The sequence below is a fragment of the Labeo rohita genome, chromosome 3, assembly GCF_022985175.1.
Source record: "Labeo rohita strain BAU-BD-2019 chromosome 3, IGBB_LRoh.1.0, whole genome shotgun sequence".
Classification (NCBI taxonomy): domain Eukaryota; kingdom Metazoa; phylum Chordata; class Actinopteri; order Cypriniformes; family Cyprinidae; genus Labeo; species Labeo rohita.
Window position 1 is genome coordinate 10614965 of NC_066871.1, and position 21996 is coordinate 10636960.

General features: G+C 36.4%; 1 protein-coding gene across 1 annotated transcript in view; it reads left to right on the top strand.

The window, feature by feature from the left end:
• Nucleotides 1-21045, top strand: part of ttyh3a (tweety family member 3a) — a 70724-nt gene extending 49679 nt beyond the window's left edge. Inside the window, exons 9-14 of the mRNA XM_051103483.1 lie at nucleotides 2289-2381; nucleotides 4149-4241; nucleotides 5922-6058; nucleotides 10962-11135; nucleotides 11259-11334; nucleotides 17925-21045. Coding sequence (XP_050959440.1) covers nucleotides 2289-2381; nucleotides 4149-4241; nucleotides 5922-6058; nucleotides 10962-11135; nucleotides 11259-11334; nucleotides 17925-17999 — 648 coding nt within the window. The 3' untranslated portion in view covers nucleotides 18000-21045. The remainder of the gene's footprint in view (nucleotides 1-2288; nucleotides 2382-4148; nucleotides 4242-5921; nucleotides 6059-10961; nucleotides 11136-11258; nucleotides 11335-17924) is intronic.
• The last annotated feature ends 951 nt before the right edge of the window (nucleotides 21046-21996 follow it).

Sequence of the window (21996 nt, forward strand, 5' to 3'; positions counted from 1 at the left end):
AGAAATAATTCTAATATGCTGATTTGTTCAAGAAAAATTTCTTATCAACATTGAAAACAGTTGTGCAACTTTATATTGTTGTGGAAACTTGATAGATTTTTCTAGTATTCTTTCAGTTAGAAAGTTCAAAACAGCAGTGTTTATTTGAAATAGAACTCTTTTGTAACATTATAAATGTCCTGTCTGTGAATTTGATCGATATAATATGTCCTTGCTCAATAGAAGTAGTAATTTGTTTTTAAAAAATCTTTTTAGCCCTGAACTTTTATATGGTAGTGTATATATTGCTGCCTTAGAATTTGACCATAAAAATGTATATTTTGGACCAAAGTTGGATTAGTGTTTATGTTAGGATGTTTTTCATAACTGTTGCTAGCAGCACCGAACTTGTACTTGCTGCTGCCTGTTGTCTGCCATTAACATGGTAAGCAAAAGTCTTCTGTGAGCTGTGTAAGGAAGAACATGTTGTACTTTCACTGCCTCTTTCACAGTGAATGTCAGCAAATTTTTCAGCCTATCATTGTAGAACTGTTGGCAGACAAAGCTGACACGGTGGCCATTTGGCTTCTCAAATATTCATGTTTTCAAGACCTGTGCTCTTGAAATGCTCTGTGACACACATTAAAATGCCTTAAATGGCTGGGTGCAAGAGCCTGTGCTGACTTTTGCTGCTGGGTGTAAATGCACTGTTGCATTATTCAAGCAGCTCTGCTGCTGCAGTACTAACAGTCGAGTGAGTGTGGGTGTGTGCAGCTGTGAATGGACACTGAGGAAATACTTCTGTATTGGGCAGGAAGTGGTAGTTGCGCAACTCAGTTAGTGTTACCTGTTAACTCTTAAACCCCGATATTTGTGTCTTTCAGAAAATAAGTAGAATCAAAGAATCACACGCCTTATTAAAGGGGACATCAGATGCAAAATTCACTATTACATGGTATTTGGGTATAAATGTGTCTTAGCAGTGTGTGGACACAACCACCCTACAATTATAAAAAAAAAAAATCCATTCACTCTTTTTTTTTTTTTTTTTCTTTCTTTTTTTTTAATCCTTAAAAAAATCTAAAGTCTCAGTTATCAAGCAGTTTTGATTTTTTTTTTTTTTTTTTTTTGAGCAGAATGTCCACACATTGCTCAGGCCCCGCCCACAACCGCTGACGGACTGTCCCATATTAGCATATTTCCAGGCTCAGTCAGTTGTATGCTGTCTGCCAACAATGTCTCATAAGCAGTGTAGGTGTTTTGTATTTGGATGTAAAAGTGAACCTAAGAGTCTTCATTTTCTTCCGACATCAGAGCCAGTAAGGATGTAGTGGATTAGTTTTGTTTTTGATGGTAACGTGCCACCGAATACACAAAAAAATTAAAAGAGAGGGGTGGAGTGAGTAGCAGCTCATTATCATTTAAGGAGACATGCACTGAAACGACTCACTGTGAATAGAGCTGTTTTTGACAAGGTATAGAGGTGTTTTACACTACCATTGAAGATTTTTGTAAGTTTGTTACAGGCATTTGGTGAAGACCCTAAAGAATCATACCAACTTGTGGAAAATGGGCATCCGATGTCTCTTTAATTATGACATAGTTTTATAAATTATACTAAATTCATACTTTATTTAGCAAAGACACGTTCAAATGATCAAAAGTGACAGTAAAGACATTTATAATATTGTAAAATATTTCTATTTTAAAAAATACATTTTTAAAATTTCTATTCATCAAAGAATCCTGAAAAAAAAAAAAAGTATCAATTTTCACAAAATATTAAGCAAATATAGAAACATTAAAAATGTTAATATGTGAACCTGGACCACAAAACCTACGTCTTAAGTAGCGTGGTGGATATATTTGTATCAATAGCAAAAAATGCACGGTATTTTTCTTTTATGCCAAAAATCATAAGGATAGTAAGTAAAGATCATGTTCCATGGAGATATCTTGTAAATGTCCAACCGTAAATATATCTCAACTTAATTTCTGATTAGTGATATGCATTGCTAAGAATTTAATCTGGGCAACTTTATAGGCAATTTTCTCAATATTTTGATTTTTTTTTTTTTTTTTTTTTTTTTTTTTTTAATCCAGATTTTCAAATAGTCATATCTCGGCCAAATATTGTCCTATCCTAACAAACTTATTTATTCAGCATTCAGATGATGTATAAATCTCAATTTAAAAAAAAATTGACCCCTACAACTGGTTTTGTGGTGCTGGGTCACTTAATTATAAGCTTTTCTGTGAGAAGGTTTGCACACAGCATGTAACTGTTTTTTTGTTTTTTCTTGTTGTAGAAGCTGTCAGGAAGTCACAAAGCACTGGTGGAAATGCAGGACGATGTGTCAGAACTACTGCGCTCTGCAGTACGGGATTACCCCAAAACAAAGGTGAGTGCTTGTATGTGGATATCTGCATGTTTATTGAGAGCTTGCATGCAGTATGTATGGCCCATTTCTCACAGTCCCCGATAAACAAATGTCCCAAAGCTTGCAGGTCCTTTTGTAGTGTCTGTGTGAAAAATGTGTGTGGTCACTACCCCAGGGCCTCTGCTCTGTCATTGTGCGGCATCTGTGTGTGTTCTGGGACAAAGTGATGGCTGACATTCGGTACATGTGAGAACGAAAGCCGCCCTCTCCCTGAAATACAAGCGTTGAGAGAAAATGCTGAATCAATGGAAATATTTCACCCTTAGAACCAACCAAAATCTGATTACCGCTGCAGCTTTATACAACTTAGACTGCACACAGCACTGAGCCTTTGAAAGAAAGAAAACAAGCCTTTCTTCTTTGACATCCTCCTGTGTGAATGTGAATGTGAATGTTTTGGTGTATCATGTTTGGTGTATCTGAAAAGGAAGAGAAGTCATTGATGAATAAAGTTGTTATTTTTGTTTTCTTGCGCACAAAAAAATATTCTTGTAGCTTCATAAAGGTTGAACCTTCATTAAGGTTGAACCACTGATGTCACATGGAGTATTTTATTAATGATCAGGGACAGAAAGCTCTCAGATTTCATTAAAAATATCTTAATTTTCATGTTTGGGTGAACTATCCCTTTAAATTAATCAAAGCTGAGAGTAAATGACATTTAGAATGTTACAAAAAATCTATTTAAAATAAATGCTGTTCTTTTGAACTTTCTTTTCATCAAAGAATCCTAAAACAAACTGTATCATCGTTTCAGCAAAAAATATTAAGTAGCTTACTGTTTTTAGCATTGATGATAATGTTTTTTGAGAAAACATTATCAGCTTTTGAAATTCAGCTTTTTTTACCAAAATGACTATTCATAAAAGAATCCTGAAAAAAGAATCACCGTTTCCACAAAAACAGAATTACATAGGAAATAGTACATCAACAATGCAAAAGGCAACAGTAAACACTCAATTTTCAAGTAAAAGGTAGTTAATCAAATACAACAAAATAAAATACAATATTGTGTGAAGATAAAGTGAAGATAAAGTGTCCCCAACTAAGCAAGCCAGAGGCGACAGCGGCAAGGAACCAAAACTCCATCGGTGACAAATGGAGAAAAAACCTTGGGAGAAACCAGGCTCAGTCGGGGGGTCCAGTTCTCCTCTGGCCAGACACAGAGGACTCGCCAGGTCCCGTGGTCCTGTGCCGATAGCCGTCTAGGTGACGAGGTCTTCACTGGGGATCCGTCTCTGGGGCTCATCTCGTCGATGTGGTCTCCGATGACATTCAGTGCTGTAGAGGTCGTCTCTAGGTGCTGATCCACCAATTCTCCAATTCCCATTAACTACGACTTTTGCCTTAGTGAACTTCTTATTTGCTGCTTATTAATATTTAGTAAGGTAGTTGTTAAGGTCAGGTATTGGGTAGGATTAGGGATGCAGAATATGGTCATGCAGAATATGTGCTTTATAAGTACTAATAAACAGCCCATATGTTAATAGTAGGTAAACTAATAAGAAACGTATTAATAGTGAGAATTGTTCCCTAATACTAAAGTGTTACCGAAAACACTTATTTTAAATTGTAATAATAGTTGTCAATATTGCTGTTTTAAAGTACTTTTGATCAAGTAGCTTTTGAACATGTATAAATTTGGATATATCCAGTATATCTATATTGGATATTTGGATCATTTAGAGTAACCGTGTTATTTCCAACTATGTCTTCCTGTTTTTTTAGGGAAACCTTGAGCAAATTCAGGGGGGTTTGAACACCACTGAAGTTGGACTGCACCAGCTCACTGCTCTTGTGGACTGCCGCAGTTTGCACATGGTAAGAAATAGTGCTGTAGAGTAAATTAAGCACATCTTGCCACCATTTTCACTGTAACCTCAACCTGTGGGCTTCCGTGACATGAAAAACAAAAGTGACTCACAAACACTCACACACACAAATGTGACCCTGGACCTTTTGAACTGAAGTTTGCCTTTTTGCGTCATCAAAAAGGCAATAGAGCTTTTGCAGTAATAGGGCCAAGATTGTGGAATGAGTTGCGTTACATATCAGGTCTGCTAAATCTCTGTCAGTGTTTAAGAAAGTGCTGAAAGCTCACTTTAGGGTGGCAGCTTATGTTAGATAAACTATACAGTAGGTTATATGTGATTGTTAGATCGGTCAATATGTGTGTGACTGTATTTATGTAATGCTCTTTGGGTAAGCCTTGGGGTTCTTTTAGTAGTGCTATATAAATAAACCAAAACAAACCAGTCATAAGTGTCAATTTTTTTAAATTGATATTTATACACCAACTGAATAAATACATTTTCCATGGATGCATTGTCTGTTAGGATAGGACCATATTTGGCAGGCACACAAATATTTGTAAAAATCTGTAATCTGAGGGTGCAAAATAAATAAATAAATATCAAAATATTGAGAGAATCTTCTTTAAAGTTGTCCAAATGAAGTTCTTAGTAATGCATATTAAGTTTTGATACATTTACAGTAGGAAATTTACAAAATATCTTCATGGAACATGATTTTTGCTTAACATCCTAATGATTTTTGGCATAAAAGAAAAATCGATAATTTTGACTTATACAATGTATTTTTGGCTATTGCTACAAATATACCTGTGCGACTTATGACTGATTTTTGTGGTCCAGGGTCACATATGTGTTTCTGTCTTCTATCTGCTCTAAACCTTACCTTACCAGCACTTACTGCTGCAGTCTGGAGCCTGTTGTCTCCTCTGAGATGGAAATGTCCGATATTTCAGGATTCTGTGTGAATTGAGTTCCTCCTCAGGGCTGAGAGACGGAGGCCTGCTGTGTGGGTGGTCCTAAAAGTGCATCTTCTTCCCATGAGAAGAGAAAGTAACGGATAAAATATGGACATTTGGAAACGTGTTATACATTATTAATAGTGTTTTCATACTGCAAAAGTAATGGCATATTTCACGGTCAAAACCGTACATCTGGGCTGTATGTGGGAGAGTTTGTGCTGGAGATGCATAGCAGCGCCGGCAGTAATTACAAATGGAGCAATTTTGCAGTTAATAATGACAGTAATTTGGAGGAAGGAAGACGCTGCCATGTTTCTCTGATAGCAGCATGTGTAGGGCTGGTCGTGGTTCGGTCAACATGTATTATTAAAAACCCTATTTCTCTCTGCAGCATATGGTGCTGTCTACTGCAGGAAGTTTTCCGTTAAGAGATTCTAGCACTGGATATTATCATACTATTTTCATATCTTCTGTAACTATTATTCACTTAAGTAGCAGAGACTAATTTCTGTGTGTGTTGTTTCATGCAAGGCATTTAAAGTGACCGTTGACCCACAAATGAACATTATTCTGTCATTGTTTCTCATGCTCATGCTGTTCAAACCCTGTATCCTATTTTTGTGCCTCCACTGATGAAAGGAAGTCAGTGCTGGCAGTGAGTAAATGATGACAGAATTTGCAGTGCTGTAATTGTTTGTTTAATACTGTGTCTTTCTGTTTGTGTTCAGGATTATGTGCAGGCATTGACCGGAGTGTGTTATGATGGTCTGGAGGGTCTGATCTACCTGGTGCTGTTCTCGTTCATCACAGCTCTCATGTTCACCTCAGTCATCTGCAGTGTCCCACACACATGGCATGGCAAAAGGTGAGATCTGAAGGAAAATCATAAAATAATTTTACTGTATAATGCGGAATGTCACGGAACTTTGGGTGTTTTGGGTGAATTAATCAGATGTTGATCAGTACACTTAAATCAAATTGTGATATTGACTAGAATCTGTAAATATTAAGCTGCAAAAAGACTTTTTAATTATGAATCCTGCCTGTTCTGTGTGTCTCTGTGTGAATGAATGGCACAGACGCATGGTTTTATTTACTACACATACTGAAACGGATTTGACGCTCACTGTGTCTGCCATCTCACTATATGAGGATGTAAATACATGAACAAAATCCCCATAACTACTCTGAGAGGATTTTACCATTTTGTTTTGTTTGCTTTTTTACCCATTAAAAATGATGTCAAGGAAGTCCAGAAAAATGAAAATAGAAAAAGGGAATCCAGAAAAACGTATATATGAACGGAATTAAAAAAAAATATAATAATAATAATAATAATGTAAATATGTGTGTATATATATATATATATATATATATATATATATATATATATAATAGTAATAGTAAAAAAAAAAAAAAACTGAATTTGGGGAAAAATGAAACAGATTTCATAGGGCCCTAGCTTTTATATAATAATGGTTATTATAATTATTATTAAATACAGAGGGGTTATTATAGTTAAGTTTAAAAAAATGTATAAAAAAATAGACATTAGTCTGAAATATAATATTAAAACCATAAGGCTATTTATTTTACATTTCTTATAAATTACTTATATTTTGTTATAAATCTATTACTTTTAAATTTATTTAAATTTTGCTGTTAATTAACTTGATAATGCTAAAAGCATATTGCATTTTGTAAAAAATAGTAGAAGTATACGGTAAAAAACATAATAAAATGAAAAAAAAAAAACTAAAATGGAAAATATTAAAATAAAAACTGATACTGTAATTGTAGCTCAGTAATACACACACACACACACACACACACACAACATATATTTTAAAGTCTCATTTTAAGTCCTTTGAAGTTTGCTGAGGCCTCATGATTGAAAACTATGATTTAAATGGATTCCTTTGGGCCTATTCTCACAAAATGAAATCGTACTAAGAACATTCTCAGAACATCAAATCCTTTTGTTTGGTGGAAAAGAAATTACCAACAAATGAGCAATGAGCTTTTGTGTAATGTGTTCAGATATATGTGGAATAAACAAATGTTGACAATGTTGGTCTCCATAACAAACATGAATGAATGAATGAATGAATGAATGTTGTAAAAATCAGGAATGTGTTGAATGTAAGTTTATACTATACCCACCTCCCTTTATATTATACTTACATATAATTTTATAACAACAGCTATATTATAAAAATGAGGATGTTCCACTGAATGACTGCGTCATACTGTTAACACGAACTGGTGTGGGAAATGAACAATGTGTTTTATGACAATAACAAAACTGCCCATTTCTCTTTAACGCACTTTTTCGCTTTCTTTTTTTCATTAATACTAACAGTACACATCTGTTAGTGACCTTATACTGTATATTCCTAACACTATATCACTGCTTTACCGGATTAAATGTGTTATCTGGCCTAAAGTGCATTAAAGAGAAATGGGCCGTTTTGTTATTGTCATAAAACACATTGTTCTTTTCCCACACCAGTTCGTGTGAACAGTATGACGCAGTCATTCAGTGGAACATCCTCATTTTTATAGTTAAATGCACTCGTGAGGATTAAACCAAAGATAAAACAACAGTTAGTGGTATGTTTGTTTGTCTGTGGGCATTGTTACGAAGATTATGGTTGGACACCTCGTGCTTCCATCGTGCTCTTCGGTCAGAAGCTTTAAACGGAAACAGCTGCCTCGCTCCATCTTCTCTTCCCCTGTTCCTTCCTTCCAAGCGCTCTGTGTGGGAATCGCTCCCATCTTCCTCCCATTATTACATAAACTGTAATAATTTTCCCGGCCTAGGCCCATGCGGCTGCTCTCCCAGGACAGGCCTGCATCGGGCAAACAGGATTACAGTGGGAGAGATAGAAGGGACAAAGACGCCAGCTTAAGCATATTATGTAATTATCACACTCGTAAGTGTGTCTCATGGTACACGGCCGTTCACGCTACCTCTTCATTATAGATAATTAGCTGTTTCTGAATATGAGTTTAGGCAGGTGGTGACAGGCCGTGCAGTGTGGAGGTAGACACTGATTGCGTTAACTGTGTAAAGTTGGTATTTTGTGACATTTAAAGTTAGTGTATGCATTTTGTGCAAACATTTTAATCATTAAGAAGTTGAGTACTTTTTTTAAATGTAAAAATGAAAGTTTTGTCATTAATTACTCAATTTCATGTTGTTCCAAACCCGTAAGACCTTCATCTTCAGGACACAAATTAAGATATTTTTGATGAAATCCGAGAGCTTTCTGACCCTCCATAGACAGCAAAGCAACTGACACATTCAAGGCCCGGAAAGGTAGTAAGAACATTGTTAAAATAGTCCATGTGACATCAATGGTTCAACCATAATGTTATAAAGCTACGAGAATAATTTTTGTGTGCAAAGAAAACAAAAATAACATTTATTTAAATATTTATTTTTTTCCGTGTCACTATTCGTCGCACGTTCATGACAGTACCAAGACGCAAAAATTATTTTTGTCATAAAAAACCAGGCACTGAAAATTTGGTGTTGACAAGTCATCAACTGAATCGCCTTTAAGTTTGCTTTGGTAGACAATAACGCAACAACACGTTATGCCAGTGATAAGTTAAAAAATGTTAGCTAGAGTAGAACTGAAGCTGAACTACTGTACACTGAATAGTAATGAATTGAACAGTGATAGTGAGTTCATCATGCTACCATGTCCAGCAGGGGGTGGCCCAGATCTGTATATTTATAGTGCCACATTCTGTTTCACAGCCCTGCTGATAGTTTATTTCTCTCCCTCTGGTCACCGTTAGCTTTTTCATTCACATTCATTAAGCTAACACACTGCAGATACATCTTATTCTGTTCCTGGTCGCATGTAATCTAATTATAGATCAGTGGACACAGGAGAACAGACGGTTACTGGTCTGTCAAAAGTCACTGATGCAGGTATTTGTGTGTTTCCAGGCTTTCCCTCAAATGGTAATATGTCCTTCCTCTAGGCCAAATGCATGCTGCTCTCTTTGTTCTCTGTGGCTGAAAGCAAGCAGAGGAAGAATGGCAAGCACATGCCTCTATGTGGACTTGATGTGCACTTCCTGTTTGTTATCAGTAAGACAGGAGAGAGCGCCCTCTGCTGTTCATACCACACTGTGACATGTTGATAGTGAAGTTTAGATAGAATTTGTTTATGTAATGTTGGACATGTCACAGTGATATGATTCATATGTTTTCCCCTACTTCAAAATGGATTCATCCATTTTTCTGAAGTTTTGAAGTTTGTTTCCACTTTGAATTAAGTTTGGGGCTGTAAGACTTTTTTTTAATAATAATGCTTTTAAAAGAAGTCTCTTATGCTCGTCAAGGCTGCAATTATTTGATTAAATATATAGTTAAAAAAAAGTCATTTTGTCAAGTTTTTTTTTACAATTTAAAACTAGATTTAAGTTTCACAAACTTTAAGTTGGCTTGAAAAAGCCTATCCAGAAAGTTTGTAGTTTTAGAAGTAAAAAATCTGAAGGTTTTAAAAGCTAAAAAAACAGTTAAAATCAGTTGATTTAGTACAAACAGCTAAAAAAAAACAGCTAAAATTTAGTAAATAAAACCAGCTAAAAATGAGCTAAAACCAGGTGATTTAGAAAAAGCTTAAAACCAAAAGATTTAGCAAAAAAAGCTAAAAACCAGCTAAAACCAGTTATAAAAAAAAAAAAAAAACAGTTAATTTGGTTCATTTAGCTTTTGTCCTCACAGGAATACATTTTAGCAAACAAAAATGGCTAAAACCAGTTGATTTAGAAAAAAAAAGCTTAAAGCCAGCTGATTTTCCAAATAAAATAAAAAAAAAAGAAAAGAGAACTACAATTAGTTGATTTAGCAAAAAAGCTATAAACCAGATAAAACCAGTTTATTTAGCAGAAAAAATTAATTTAGCATTTGTCCTCAAAGGAATACATTTTAGCAAATAACAAGAGCTAAAAACCAGCTAAAACCTGTTTAATTAAGGAAAAAAAAAACAGCTAAAACAGCTGATTTTGCCAAAAAGGCTTAAAATTAGCTGATTTCGTAAAAAATAAATAAAAAACCCAGCTAGAAACTAATTCATTTAGTGAAAACCAGCTGATTTATCAAAAAGCAACTTTAAAAAAACAGCTAAAACCATAAAAAAACAGCATTTATTTGAAATATTTTGTAGCATTATACATGTCTTTGTCTCCTTTAATATTTAAAAATTATGTCTCTGACATAACCTTACCGATCCCAAATTTTTTGAACGGAAGTATTTATTTTTTTTTGTCCCCATATTCATTCATTCATCATGCATTGCTGTAAAATGACATGATTTTCACCTGACAATACATCCCATTTGTGCAGGAGATGGTGCTAATCAACAGTGGGTATTTCGCCTCTACCAAGTGTTGCGTACAGATAACAACTCTCTTTGATCTCTTGAGGGTCCCGTCTTGAGTTTTGACACTGCTTGTCAGCTATCTGCAGTGTCTAACATTGCTAACTGCCAGTTATACTCCAATTCACACTCCCACAGTGATCACGGCTTGCGCTTTCAGCGAAGTGACTTCACAGCAATTCACAAGTTGTGTGACATTGGGCTGTGTTGACGGATTAAATGATGTCAAACGACAGCTGTCCTCTGAAAAGTATCACCACTGAACTCAAGCCAGTTTGAGCTGATGGATCTGTCCCTGAAAAACGTCACTTTGAATAAACATAGTTACAGCAGTAATATGCATGATGTTTGTGTTTGTGCACACAGGCCTGATGAGGACAGTGAGGAGGAGTCCATGGCTCATGGAGGCAGACAGAATCATGATAACCTGTACCGGGTGCACATGCCCAGCCTCTACAGTTGCGGCAGCAGCTACGGCAGTGAGACCAGCATCCCAGCAGGAGCACACACTGTCAGCAATGCTCCTGTTACTGAGTACATGTGAGTTAAACACACACACACACACACAACATCAACAACCAATACACATGAACACATACAGGTAACCGTTTCCATTCTGTGAGGGACCCATGGAGTTTGTATTGGTGTGTATTTGGTTTTCAGGACCCAGAATGCAAACTTCCAGAACCCTCGCTGTGAGAACACTCCTCTGATCGGGAGAGAATCTCCTCCTCCATCTGTAAGTATACTGCGCTCGTCCTCAGTGAACGATAACATACACGAACATGCAATAATCACAAACACACTAACGCACAAACCACAGAGTCATTTTGACAGCCTGACTGTTTAAATATTCACCTCAAATAGCACGTTCTTGTAGTCTGCTTGTGTAAATCAGTGATCTCCCCCACTGTAGTTTCACTGTACACAGCAAGTCATTACAAGGAGTCCTGAACTCTGTTCAAGAAATGTCTATTTGCATGACTGAGTAAGTGAGAACTGACTGCAGACCTTTCAAGCCAACTGCTGTTGGGCAAAAAGATTTTAAGAACTGGGAACTTCTTGCTTGCTCAGTCTTACAGAATGGTTTAGGTAGTGTGAAGCTTTATAGCCATAGATCGAAGTTGCATTGATTTTTCGCGTGTGAGGAAAAGGAGAGCAGATGTTTTGAGCCAGCGGCTCGCTTACCGACTCGAAACACCTCAATAACTGAAGCGAGATATCAACAAGGTCACCTGTAATTGCTGAAATTGGGTTGTTAAACTCAAGGCTTTGGCATGGATGAGGGGTGAATGATTAAATGAGTGCCTCTGACATTTCACATAGACTTTTAATGTATTAAGTCCCTCTTCTTGGGAGCCAATCAATATAAAGCCCCAAGATAAGACTTAATGGCATAAAATTTCAATAAAAGCACCATGGATCACAATCTTGCTGTACTCTTTGCAATTAACATTTCCTGAGGAAAAACATTTTAAAAAATGCTGTGGCTAAGAGTTCAAACAGTATGGCTTGTTAGTTTCATTCTTGTCTGCAAGAATCTGCCAACGAAGAAACTAATTTGCAAGTGAGATTAGTTGGTGAAACTGTTAGTGTTCACTAATATTAGGAGGTGATTAATTATTTGAGTACTTGTTTTGCACCACTTAGTCGACTAGTAAAAACTTAAATAGATTTTTCTTTAAATAGGTTTTGAGTGGCTGCCTGCGATAAGCACCAAAATAAAAGTTCCCATAGAGTTCACTTAAATATTGGCATTACAATTGTGAGCATTAGGTGGCGCTGTGGGTACATAATGTTTAGGGGCCAGTTGTTCAAAAGCAATATGATTGAATTTTGGAATTTTCGGATTGGATCAAATCTTGAAAATGGGTTGTTCAAAAGGATTCTAAAATCAAACTCGATCATAAAATCCAATCTTGGTTTTGATCTGGATGATATCTTAAGTTTGTGTTGTTCAGAACTTTTTAGGAAGATTGGGATACCTTTGATCCAAAAGATCAAGATTAAGCTGATCCCAGCAGAAGGGTGGATTTCAGGAACAAAAATGGAATAGAACTTTAAAACTGGTCCAAAATGCAACATTTGTAATATGCACTTTGTCCCCAAACCCTCAAACAGCTGTGAATATCATATTTAATTTTGGGAGGGAAGGGAGCAAAAGTGTATTTTGAATAAAATGATTAAATAACTTTATTATTTTGGGGGTAAATGCTTTTTCTGTTAAGTTGTTTTGGAAAAAAAAAAAAAAAAAAAAAGGAATGTATTTCAAAGTGATCCAAAAAGTTTATTATTTTGGGGTAAACATGCATTTTCTGTAAAGCTGTTTTGAAAAAAATTGAATTCATTAAAAAAAAAAAAAATTAAATTATTTAAATATTTAATCTAAAGTGTTTTTTAACACTGATTGTAAATTACTTTGGCACAATTATCAGAGATTGAGTAGTTGTGAGTAGTTGTGCAGTGCAGAACTTTTCTGAGAGAATGTAAAAACACTGAGACTTTTTTCTGTCTCTTTTTTTCCATCATCATGTCCCTTCAGGGGCTCCGTAGAGCACTGGTAATCCAGATTTGGTTATTCAAAAAAGTGTGTATCCGGATCGTTGTGATCCAATCCAATTTTGCTTTGAAAACCAGCAAAAACAAAATGGATTACCTTATCCTGGATAGCAAAACATGAGATTTCCAAATCCAGATCATTCTGATCCAGATTTTTGAACTACTGACACGAGGCGATGAGAGACAATGATGTGTGCTTTCAGATTAATACATTATTTTGGTTGTTAAGGTTTTCTTTATTTACTATTGTTTGGTGAATTTTCGTAGGTGAAATTCAGTCATTTAATGTGCGGTTAAATAATTTCCCTATGTGGATTTCGCAACGGGATTTCCCTTGTTCACCAACAGAAAACTGTGTGGTTTGAAAGTGACTTCTGTCTCAGCTGTGTTTCATACATCGCTACACAATTGACATTAGACAATGGAATTTTTTTTTTTTTTTTAATAAACATGGTCACTGGACAAACTTTAAAGGTGACATATCATGAAAATCTGACTTTTGACCATGTTTAGGTGCTATAACCAGGTCCCCAGTGCATCTACCAACCCAGACAACATGAAAAAAGCAACCCATTAGGTTTTTTTTTTTTTTTTTTTTTTTTTTTTTTGGTGGTAAGCCTTTCTCTGCAAGCTTGTGAAAAAACGAGCTGCTCATATTTCGCTGCCCCTGTGACATAGAAAGGGGATATCATTATAATATTACCCTTAATCTGCAAGTTTCCACCAGTGGCGTACTGTTTTTGCAAGCGACAACGGTGTACCAGTTCTAACGCCATGGCAAAAGTTCTAGCAAAGCATGCTAACTGTTCTGTCGTTGGCTGCACAGACAAACACAGAACACTAGTGTCACTATTTAGTCCTCATTTGGATTTAAAGAGACATGCACAAAAACAGCGTGTCTCTGCTTCCACTCAAAGTAGGCATCTTTAAAATGATCTGTGGCGTATTTTGAGCTGAAACTTCACAGATACATTCTGGGGACACCTGAGACTTGTATTACATTTTGTAAAAAGGTGCATAATAAGTGTCCTATAAGTGAAGCTGACAACTTAAAATCTATTCAAATGAATTAGTCGGCTGGTAGTTTAGGTGAGATTTAAATTGCCAGGACTTGCTGATGTAAGTTAACCCCACTCACACTGTGTACTTGTGTCCCCTCACACCTTTGTGTCTGGTCTTGTGTCCTCTAGACCCTACGTGTGTGTGTTTGGGAGTGCATGTGTCCGTGTTTCTTGTAAGCTGGAGATTGCAGACAGTGGTGTCTATCTGCTCTACACTTTCTTGTCGTTTTCTTTTCTGCAAACCCGCACAGTTGTATTTGACATCAACGGACAGTAACAGCCATCACAGCTGGCAGTTAAAGCCATCGGAGAGTTCCCGCTCGTTTTGGTAACAGCCTCTGCTATTCCAACAGGTACTCAAATGCCCCACTCCCACTTATTGGCCCACCTCCCTCCCTACAAAAACCAAAAAACAACAGCGTGATTACTTCCCAAACCTCCCTCATTCTGACCCAAGCAAGCTGCCCTCGCCCCTGGTGTTTTTGTTGTGTGGATCCCTGATCTTCTCATCTGTGGGGCAGCATGTTTCCCTCCACCAGGATTAACTCCTCACGTATCTGACAGAGAATCCAATTTCCAAGAGCACAGAGAGGAATAAATGCATTAAGGCAGACATCAAGGGAGAGAATTGCTTTTTAATTTAGTTTAGCTAATGATTAGCATCCTAAAGGTGCATTCACACTGACAGTCATTCAATTGATGGAGGTCACTGAGCCACAATGCTGCTAATTTCTAGTTTCTAGGTTGACTGTTGAATCAGGCATTAGATCACTGTCTGCGCTCCCATTGGCTGTTGATGCATCACATCACTGCTCATTTGAATTAAGTTAAGCTTTGTTTTATAATGGTTTTAATGTTTCCTTGTTATAGTGTAATTACACTAATAAAGTAATATTAATAAGCAATCTCTGTCAGTGTGAACAAAAGTACTGTAATGTCCTGTAGTCGTGTTTTGTATAATATTAGTTATACCTTTCACTAGTGATTAGTGATTAGTACTTTTTATCTTTAAAAAGTAAATATTATTAGGTAGTCCTATTTGGGATGCATTATTACTGGTGTCAGTATGAGGTTGATGTGTTGAAATTTGAGTTTTAACTGAGAGCTGTTAGCTCTAGTTGTTAAATATGTAACTATTCGCTTGCGATGATTAGTGTACACTGGATTTGAATACACAGATTAGACAGGGTTTTTTCGTTTAGAAGCAAACGCAGCTGAGCTTGTTGATGCCTGTCTGGGGGAATGAATCATTATTTTAGTATTAAGCCCATTTGTATCTGTTTGAACAAGCCAATTTGCAAATGTAATTGGCAGATGGTAATCAGCCAGTAAGATTCATGCCACACTTGAAGACCTCAGTAAGAATAAAATGAGTTTAAGGGACTCAAAAGAGGAATACTATACTAATTTTAGGTCTAGAAGTATAATTATATGGCTTCTAATTTTTGTATATCAAATCATGTTAGTGGTTAGGTTACATGTAAAAACAGTAGAAAACACAAAAGGCAAGCAGTCAGAGTTAAAATATACCCTTTTGCCGTTGAATTACCAAAAAAATAAATAAATGCATTAAGTTTAGTAAATACTAACTGCACTAGTTCACTGTCTACAAGCACATTAACAAGGCTGTCTAAATGATTGTGGGTGTGCTGTTACAAACTTTATAATAATAGTGATAATAATAATTATTATTATTAGGTTAATTTTAATATGCAAAATTTATTGTTTAGAGTTTGTTTTTACCACTTTACACTGTTATTAATATCCACTGTGGGTGGATAATTTTAGTATCACTGACTTTTTTTTGTTTTTGTTTTTTTTAATATGTCTGCATAGGTTTTATTATATTTTATCCCATTTTTAGTTTATTTTAGTACAACTTAACCAACAGAATCATTATGCCAAAACAAGGCTGTCAAATCTTTCAAGGTACAGTTTTGAAAGACAATTATGATACAAATAAAAAAATTGTAAAACATGCAATTATAGCATTATACATTAGGGATGCACAATATACAATATCAATAGCATTTATGTTATTGGTCAATATTACAGAATTTTTATAATTTATTGGCATCAATATTGGTTATTTAACTGGTTACTTAATTGCATGCTAATGTTTTTACATGTTAGATTACTAGCTACTTTTGAAATTATACAGTTGAGGCCAAATTTTACATACAGCTTGCAGTATCTGTAAAATGTTAATTATTTTACCAAAATAAGAGGGATCATACAAAATGCATGTTATTTGTTTAGTACTGACTTGAATAAAATATTTATAATAATTGTTAAATTTATAAAAATGACCCCTTTCAAAAGTTTACATACACTTGATTCTTAATACTGTGGTGTTACCTGAATGATCCACAGCTGTGATTTTCTTTTTCTTTTATTTATTTATTTATTTTTCTTTAGTTCATGAGTCCATTGTTTGTCCTGAACAGTTGACTGCTGTTCTTCAGAAAAATTATTCAGGTCCCACAAATTCTTTGGTTTTTCAGCATTCTTGTGTATATGAACCCTTTCCAACAATGACTGTATGATTTTCAGATCCATCTTTTCACACTGAGGACAACTGAGGGACTCAATTGTGACTATTACAGAAGGTCCAAATGCTCACTAATGCTCCAGAAGGCAAAACGATGCATTAAGAGCCGGGGGTGAAAACTTTTGAACAGAATGAAAATGTGTATATTTTTCTTATTTTGCCTCAATATAATTTATTTTTTATTTAGTACTGCCCTTCAGAAGCTACAGATAATGTTTCCCAGAAATATAAAATAAGTTCAATTTACCCTGATCTGTAAATTCAAAAACAGTCAGTGAGCACTTCAACCTTCTGTAATAGTTGCATATGAGTCCCTCAGTTGTCCTCAGTGTGAAAAGATGGATCTCAAAATCATACAGTTATTGTTGGAAAGGGTTCAAAAGGGTTTCAAAACACAAAATGCTGAAAAACCAAAGGATTTGTGGGATCTAAAGGATTTTCTGAAGAACAGCGGGAAGTTTAACTGTTCAGTCTAACTGTTAGTTTAACAAGTGACTCATGTCAACTATCACTAAATGAAAAAGAAAAAAAAAACAGCTATGGATCATTCAAGTAACATCACAGTATAAAGAATCAAGTGTATGTAAAAAAAATATATATATATATTATTATTATTATTATTATTTTTTTTACATTTTTATAAATTCAACAATTATTTTCTCTTGGGGAACTATATGTAAATAACTTTTATGCTAAATATCTTATTCAGGTCAGTATTAAATAAAAAACAACATGCATTTTGTGTGATCCCTTTTATTTTGGTAAAATAATTCACATTTTACAGATTCTGCAAGGTGTATGTAAACTTGACCTCAACTGTAAATATCATTAATAATTTAATAACACTTTTGAATGTCATTTTCAGCATTTTTAACATAATACCATCAAGTTTTTGCTTTTCAGCAATATCATAATTTTAAAAGTGTATATTTTTTTATTATTTATAGTAATTTAATTATAAAATAATTTACAGTGCATCCCTAATATACATCCATGATATCATGAACCATCCTCTTGGTTTAAATACCAGGTGTAAACAATGCCACTGTGACAAGCATGTTTACACTTGCACAATATAGCATGTTCTTTTGTGTGAAAACTAAGTTTAAAACCTAAATGATTTTGTATGTTCTTTTCTCAATGTTTGTCTCCCTCCAGTACACATCCAGCATGAGGGCCAAGTACCTGGCCAACACCCGACCCGACCCCAACAGCAGCACCTCAGCAAACTAAAGGAACACAGTCTTCTTTCCCTTCAGTCTAAAGCTCCCACTCCCCCACATGTTGTTCCCACAGCCCAGAGCAGTTTCACCCCAGGCCCACCCATCCAGCCATGTTGATCTTTGATGAGTGCTCTCCAACCCAGCTGATAAAGGACGTCCTTGCATCATGTAAATACTGCTTTTAGAGGAATGTTCCAGAGGCCTCTTGTGCTGTTTCCAGATGGCCGGTTCAGTTCAGGCAGCTAGTAGGGTTACTCTCAGCCCTGAGTGCTTGTGCTTGAGCGTCAGTAATGAGTATGAACTTCATTACCTACAGATACATTGTGTGACGTGTGCGTGTGTGTGTGTGTTGATCCATGCTGCCCTTGCTTATTGTGGTGCTCTTGCCAGAGGTTCAGAAAGGTCCAGAACTGAAGAACTGGATGGGGTTTAATGCCCGTAACTCTACATTCCTGCGTGGCATCTGTCCTCTGGTCATTTGAAGTAATGTGACCTTCTCCATTTGCAGGACCTACTGCCACATCCCGACTCGACAGTTTACATCAGTGGCAACTACTGTAATATAACTGAACCGATCTAATCTAAACAGTGTGAGAGCAATGAGAATTTTCCCAGAATTCAGTCATTCGGGTTACACTTGTTTAGGCTTACATAGCAGTTTTTAAATTAACAATAGCTGTTCTAATGAAATGATGTGAGAAAGAAGTCCAGAAACATGCTCTACTCTAGTAAACAAATGCAGATGCCAAAAATGTATCTACTCATTGTACGTGCTTTGGCAATAACCTCTGCACTCAAGGGGGCGATACAGAGCCAGATGTTTTAGGTAGATTTATTCACTGCATTACTAATATAGTCCACTTAAATGAGTGAAAGGAGTAAGTGAAATTTACTTTGCTCACTATAGTTTCAGACACCACATAGTGCACTACAAAGCTGGAACCATGGCACCTCCATCAAGAGAGGCAGTTAAATTCTAGGGAGGGTCCAAATCACATTAAGTGGGAAGGTGCGAAGGTTGTTTCGGATGGGAAGTGCTCAATCCATTATTGCGTATAGTTTCGGACACTGCAAAGCGTGCAATTGCTTTCGTATATGTGCTGTTTTTTTCGGTTTCACTTTCGCTTTTGAAATTGATCATGTTCAGCAAGAGGGAAGAGGAGGCACAGTAAAGGTCCTTGCACACTGAGTCTGAAATTCTCATCTGAAATTTTCACACAATATAAAATGAATACAACCTCACACTGTGTCAACTACTTTTACACACTGCCTCCGAATCTTTTGTCTGTCGTTAAAAAAAATGGATCTTGCTAAATTTTCAATTTTCAAAAAATACATACGAAAATTTTAGACTCACTGTGCAAGGACCTTAACTCATTTGGGTAGACGAGGCCCACAAATGCCCCTTCTACTGATGCTCCAGACCGTGCAGTCACTTTTTGTATGTGCGCAGTTATTGATCATGTTCAGCAAGGAGGGGAGCCTAAGACCGAAATTCTTGTCCGAACATTTCACTTGTTAAACAAATACGACCTCACGTTGTATCAATCACATTTACACACTACCTCTGAAACTTTCTTCCGTCATAAAAAAAAAAAAAATCAGATTCAGTTTGTGTTCAATTTTTTTTTTTTTTTGCATCCGAAAAAAAACGCAAACGAAAATTTCAGACTCTGTGCAAGGATCTGTGTGCAAGGATCTGAACTTATTTGGGGGGGACAAAGCCCGCAATTGCCACCCCTTGGTGCCAGCCCTCGTGCACCAAGTTTCTCTTCAAAAAGTTGCAGACACTGCAAAGTGTGCAGTCACTTTCGTATGCACACTGTTTTTATTGTTTTTTTTTTGTTTGTTTTTTTTTCAGTTTCACTTCCGCTTTCAAAATTATTCATGTTCAGCAAGAAGGGGAGGCACAGTAAAGGTCCTTGAACACCGAGTCCAAAATTCTCATCCGAACTTTTCGCACATTAAAAAATAAATACGACCTCACATTGTGTCAATCACATTTACACACTGCCTCTGAAACTTTTGTCCATCATGAAAAAAATGTAATCGTGTTCTATTTTCTGCTTCCTGAAAAACACAGGAAGTGTGCAATTGCTTTTGTTCGGCTTTTTTCTTTTTTCAGTTTCACTTTCGCTTTCAAATTTGATCACATTCAGCAAGGAGAGGAAGTGGAGTCAAGAGTAAAGGTCCCTGCACACTGATTCCGAAATTTTCGCACATTAAAAAAATTTGGCGCTGGACCTGGTGCTCGTGACTGTAATAGACCTTAAAGTAAAAAAACTGATTGTAGAAGACTATGGAGATGCTTGATGTGTTATGGATTTCATTGTAATGCATGAAATCAAGCTCAAGTTAGCTTAGCCAACTTTTGCATTCTTGTACTTGTGTATAGTATGTTTCTTGGACTAAATCAGCAGCATACGCTGGTTGTTAGGAGAAGATTGCTTTGGATTTTTTTCATCTCATTTGCAGGCTTGAGTTTTCCGTGGGAAATTATGGTTTGTAGATGTTGTTTACCTTTTGATAACCTTGTTGGGTTCTTCTCAAGACACATGGACTGAATTAAACCAACTACTCATTTATCTGGGCTGCATCCACTGCCATTACTGGAAAACCTGGATAACCAGAGCTGGACAAACCAGCATAACAAAGAGGAAGTTGAGGAAACCTCATCAGATTGTTGACCAAACCCTGATGACCTGGATTTTGACCTTACGCTGATGATCTGGGCCACCTCAAACTGCTTTTACATCCAAGTATTTTCAATCTGAATTCAACAAAAGTCTCTGAACATTATCTTTGTCCTAATACTGTACAAACACAGAGACACTGGGACCAGCTTGGACAATTTGTCATGGCTTATCTGCTCTAGGAAAGAAGCTGGGAGGAGTTAATTGTAGTTTACACAATGTAAGCATTTGAACCTTAATTTTGCTGATCAGTTTAGTCCTCAGGGAAGGGGACGCCAATATGGCAGGAAGTAAAGTCATCAGTGGCCTGTCTTTTTTTTTTTTTTTTTTTTTCTTCAAAGAAATGTAAGAGAGTACGCAAGCCTCAGTAACTTGTGCTGTAATTCAGTGTGACTTTCAAAGCCCGCAGTTTCCTGGGCTTGTTGCTTCTGTACCACAAATTGCTTTCATTCCCAGAATGAGGGGAAACTTGCCATCCCTGAAGAGGACATAAAAGTGATGTGCTGTCATACAGAATAATTTCCCCTTGATGAGAGCACAGACACACAGAAGGCTGGCATCTGATCAGGGTGAACTCCCTGTCTCCTCAAAAGACCTCTCTCTGATGTTACAGACTCTTGGAGTCTAGTATGAACACGTCTCCCCTCTGGACCTGGTAAAGTGGTGCCAATGTTCTCATAGCATGGGCATCATCGGTCTCACCTTCGCCCACACCTCAGGACTGACTTGCCTGCTTCTTCATACTGCCAACATCTCAATTTCAGGACACCAAGTCCAGGTCATGTCCTTAACAAAAAGCAGTCTTACTAGTCTTAACATTTTCACTGGGCACATCAAAAAATGCTGCATTTTTATTATCCACATGCTCTAAATTCATGGTGATAAAGTTTCATACTATATCAAGAATAGATGAAGCATTGGTTTGGTGGTTCATCCTTATTGTTGACCCTGGATTTTCCAGAGATGGAGATCTGTGTGGGCTCTGCATGCATGCATACTGTTTAAATGCGAACTAATAACAAATGCCAGTTTGACAACGTTGCTCTCAAGGTCCCAGACCTTTATGAGAACAAGCAAGAACTTCATGGAGAAGACAATGAAAGGGATGTATTACAGATGTATTTTTGCTTCTCAAAGGCATGGTCATCCTATAAATGTGGAGTGGGACCTTCTTGTGTGCTACTGACGCTTGCATTGGTTTTGTGATCAATGATGAGGTCCGTACATCTTCGACTGTGCCAATAACCGACAGCTTTCGTGTATCTCTAAGTGTTTCGCATCCTTGCGATGGACTTTCGTGAGCTCTGCGTGGCC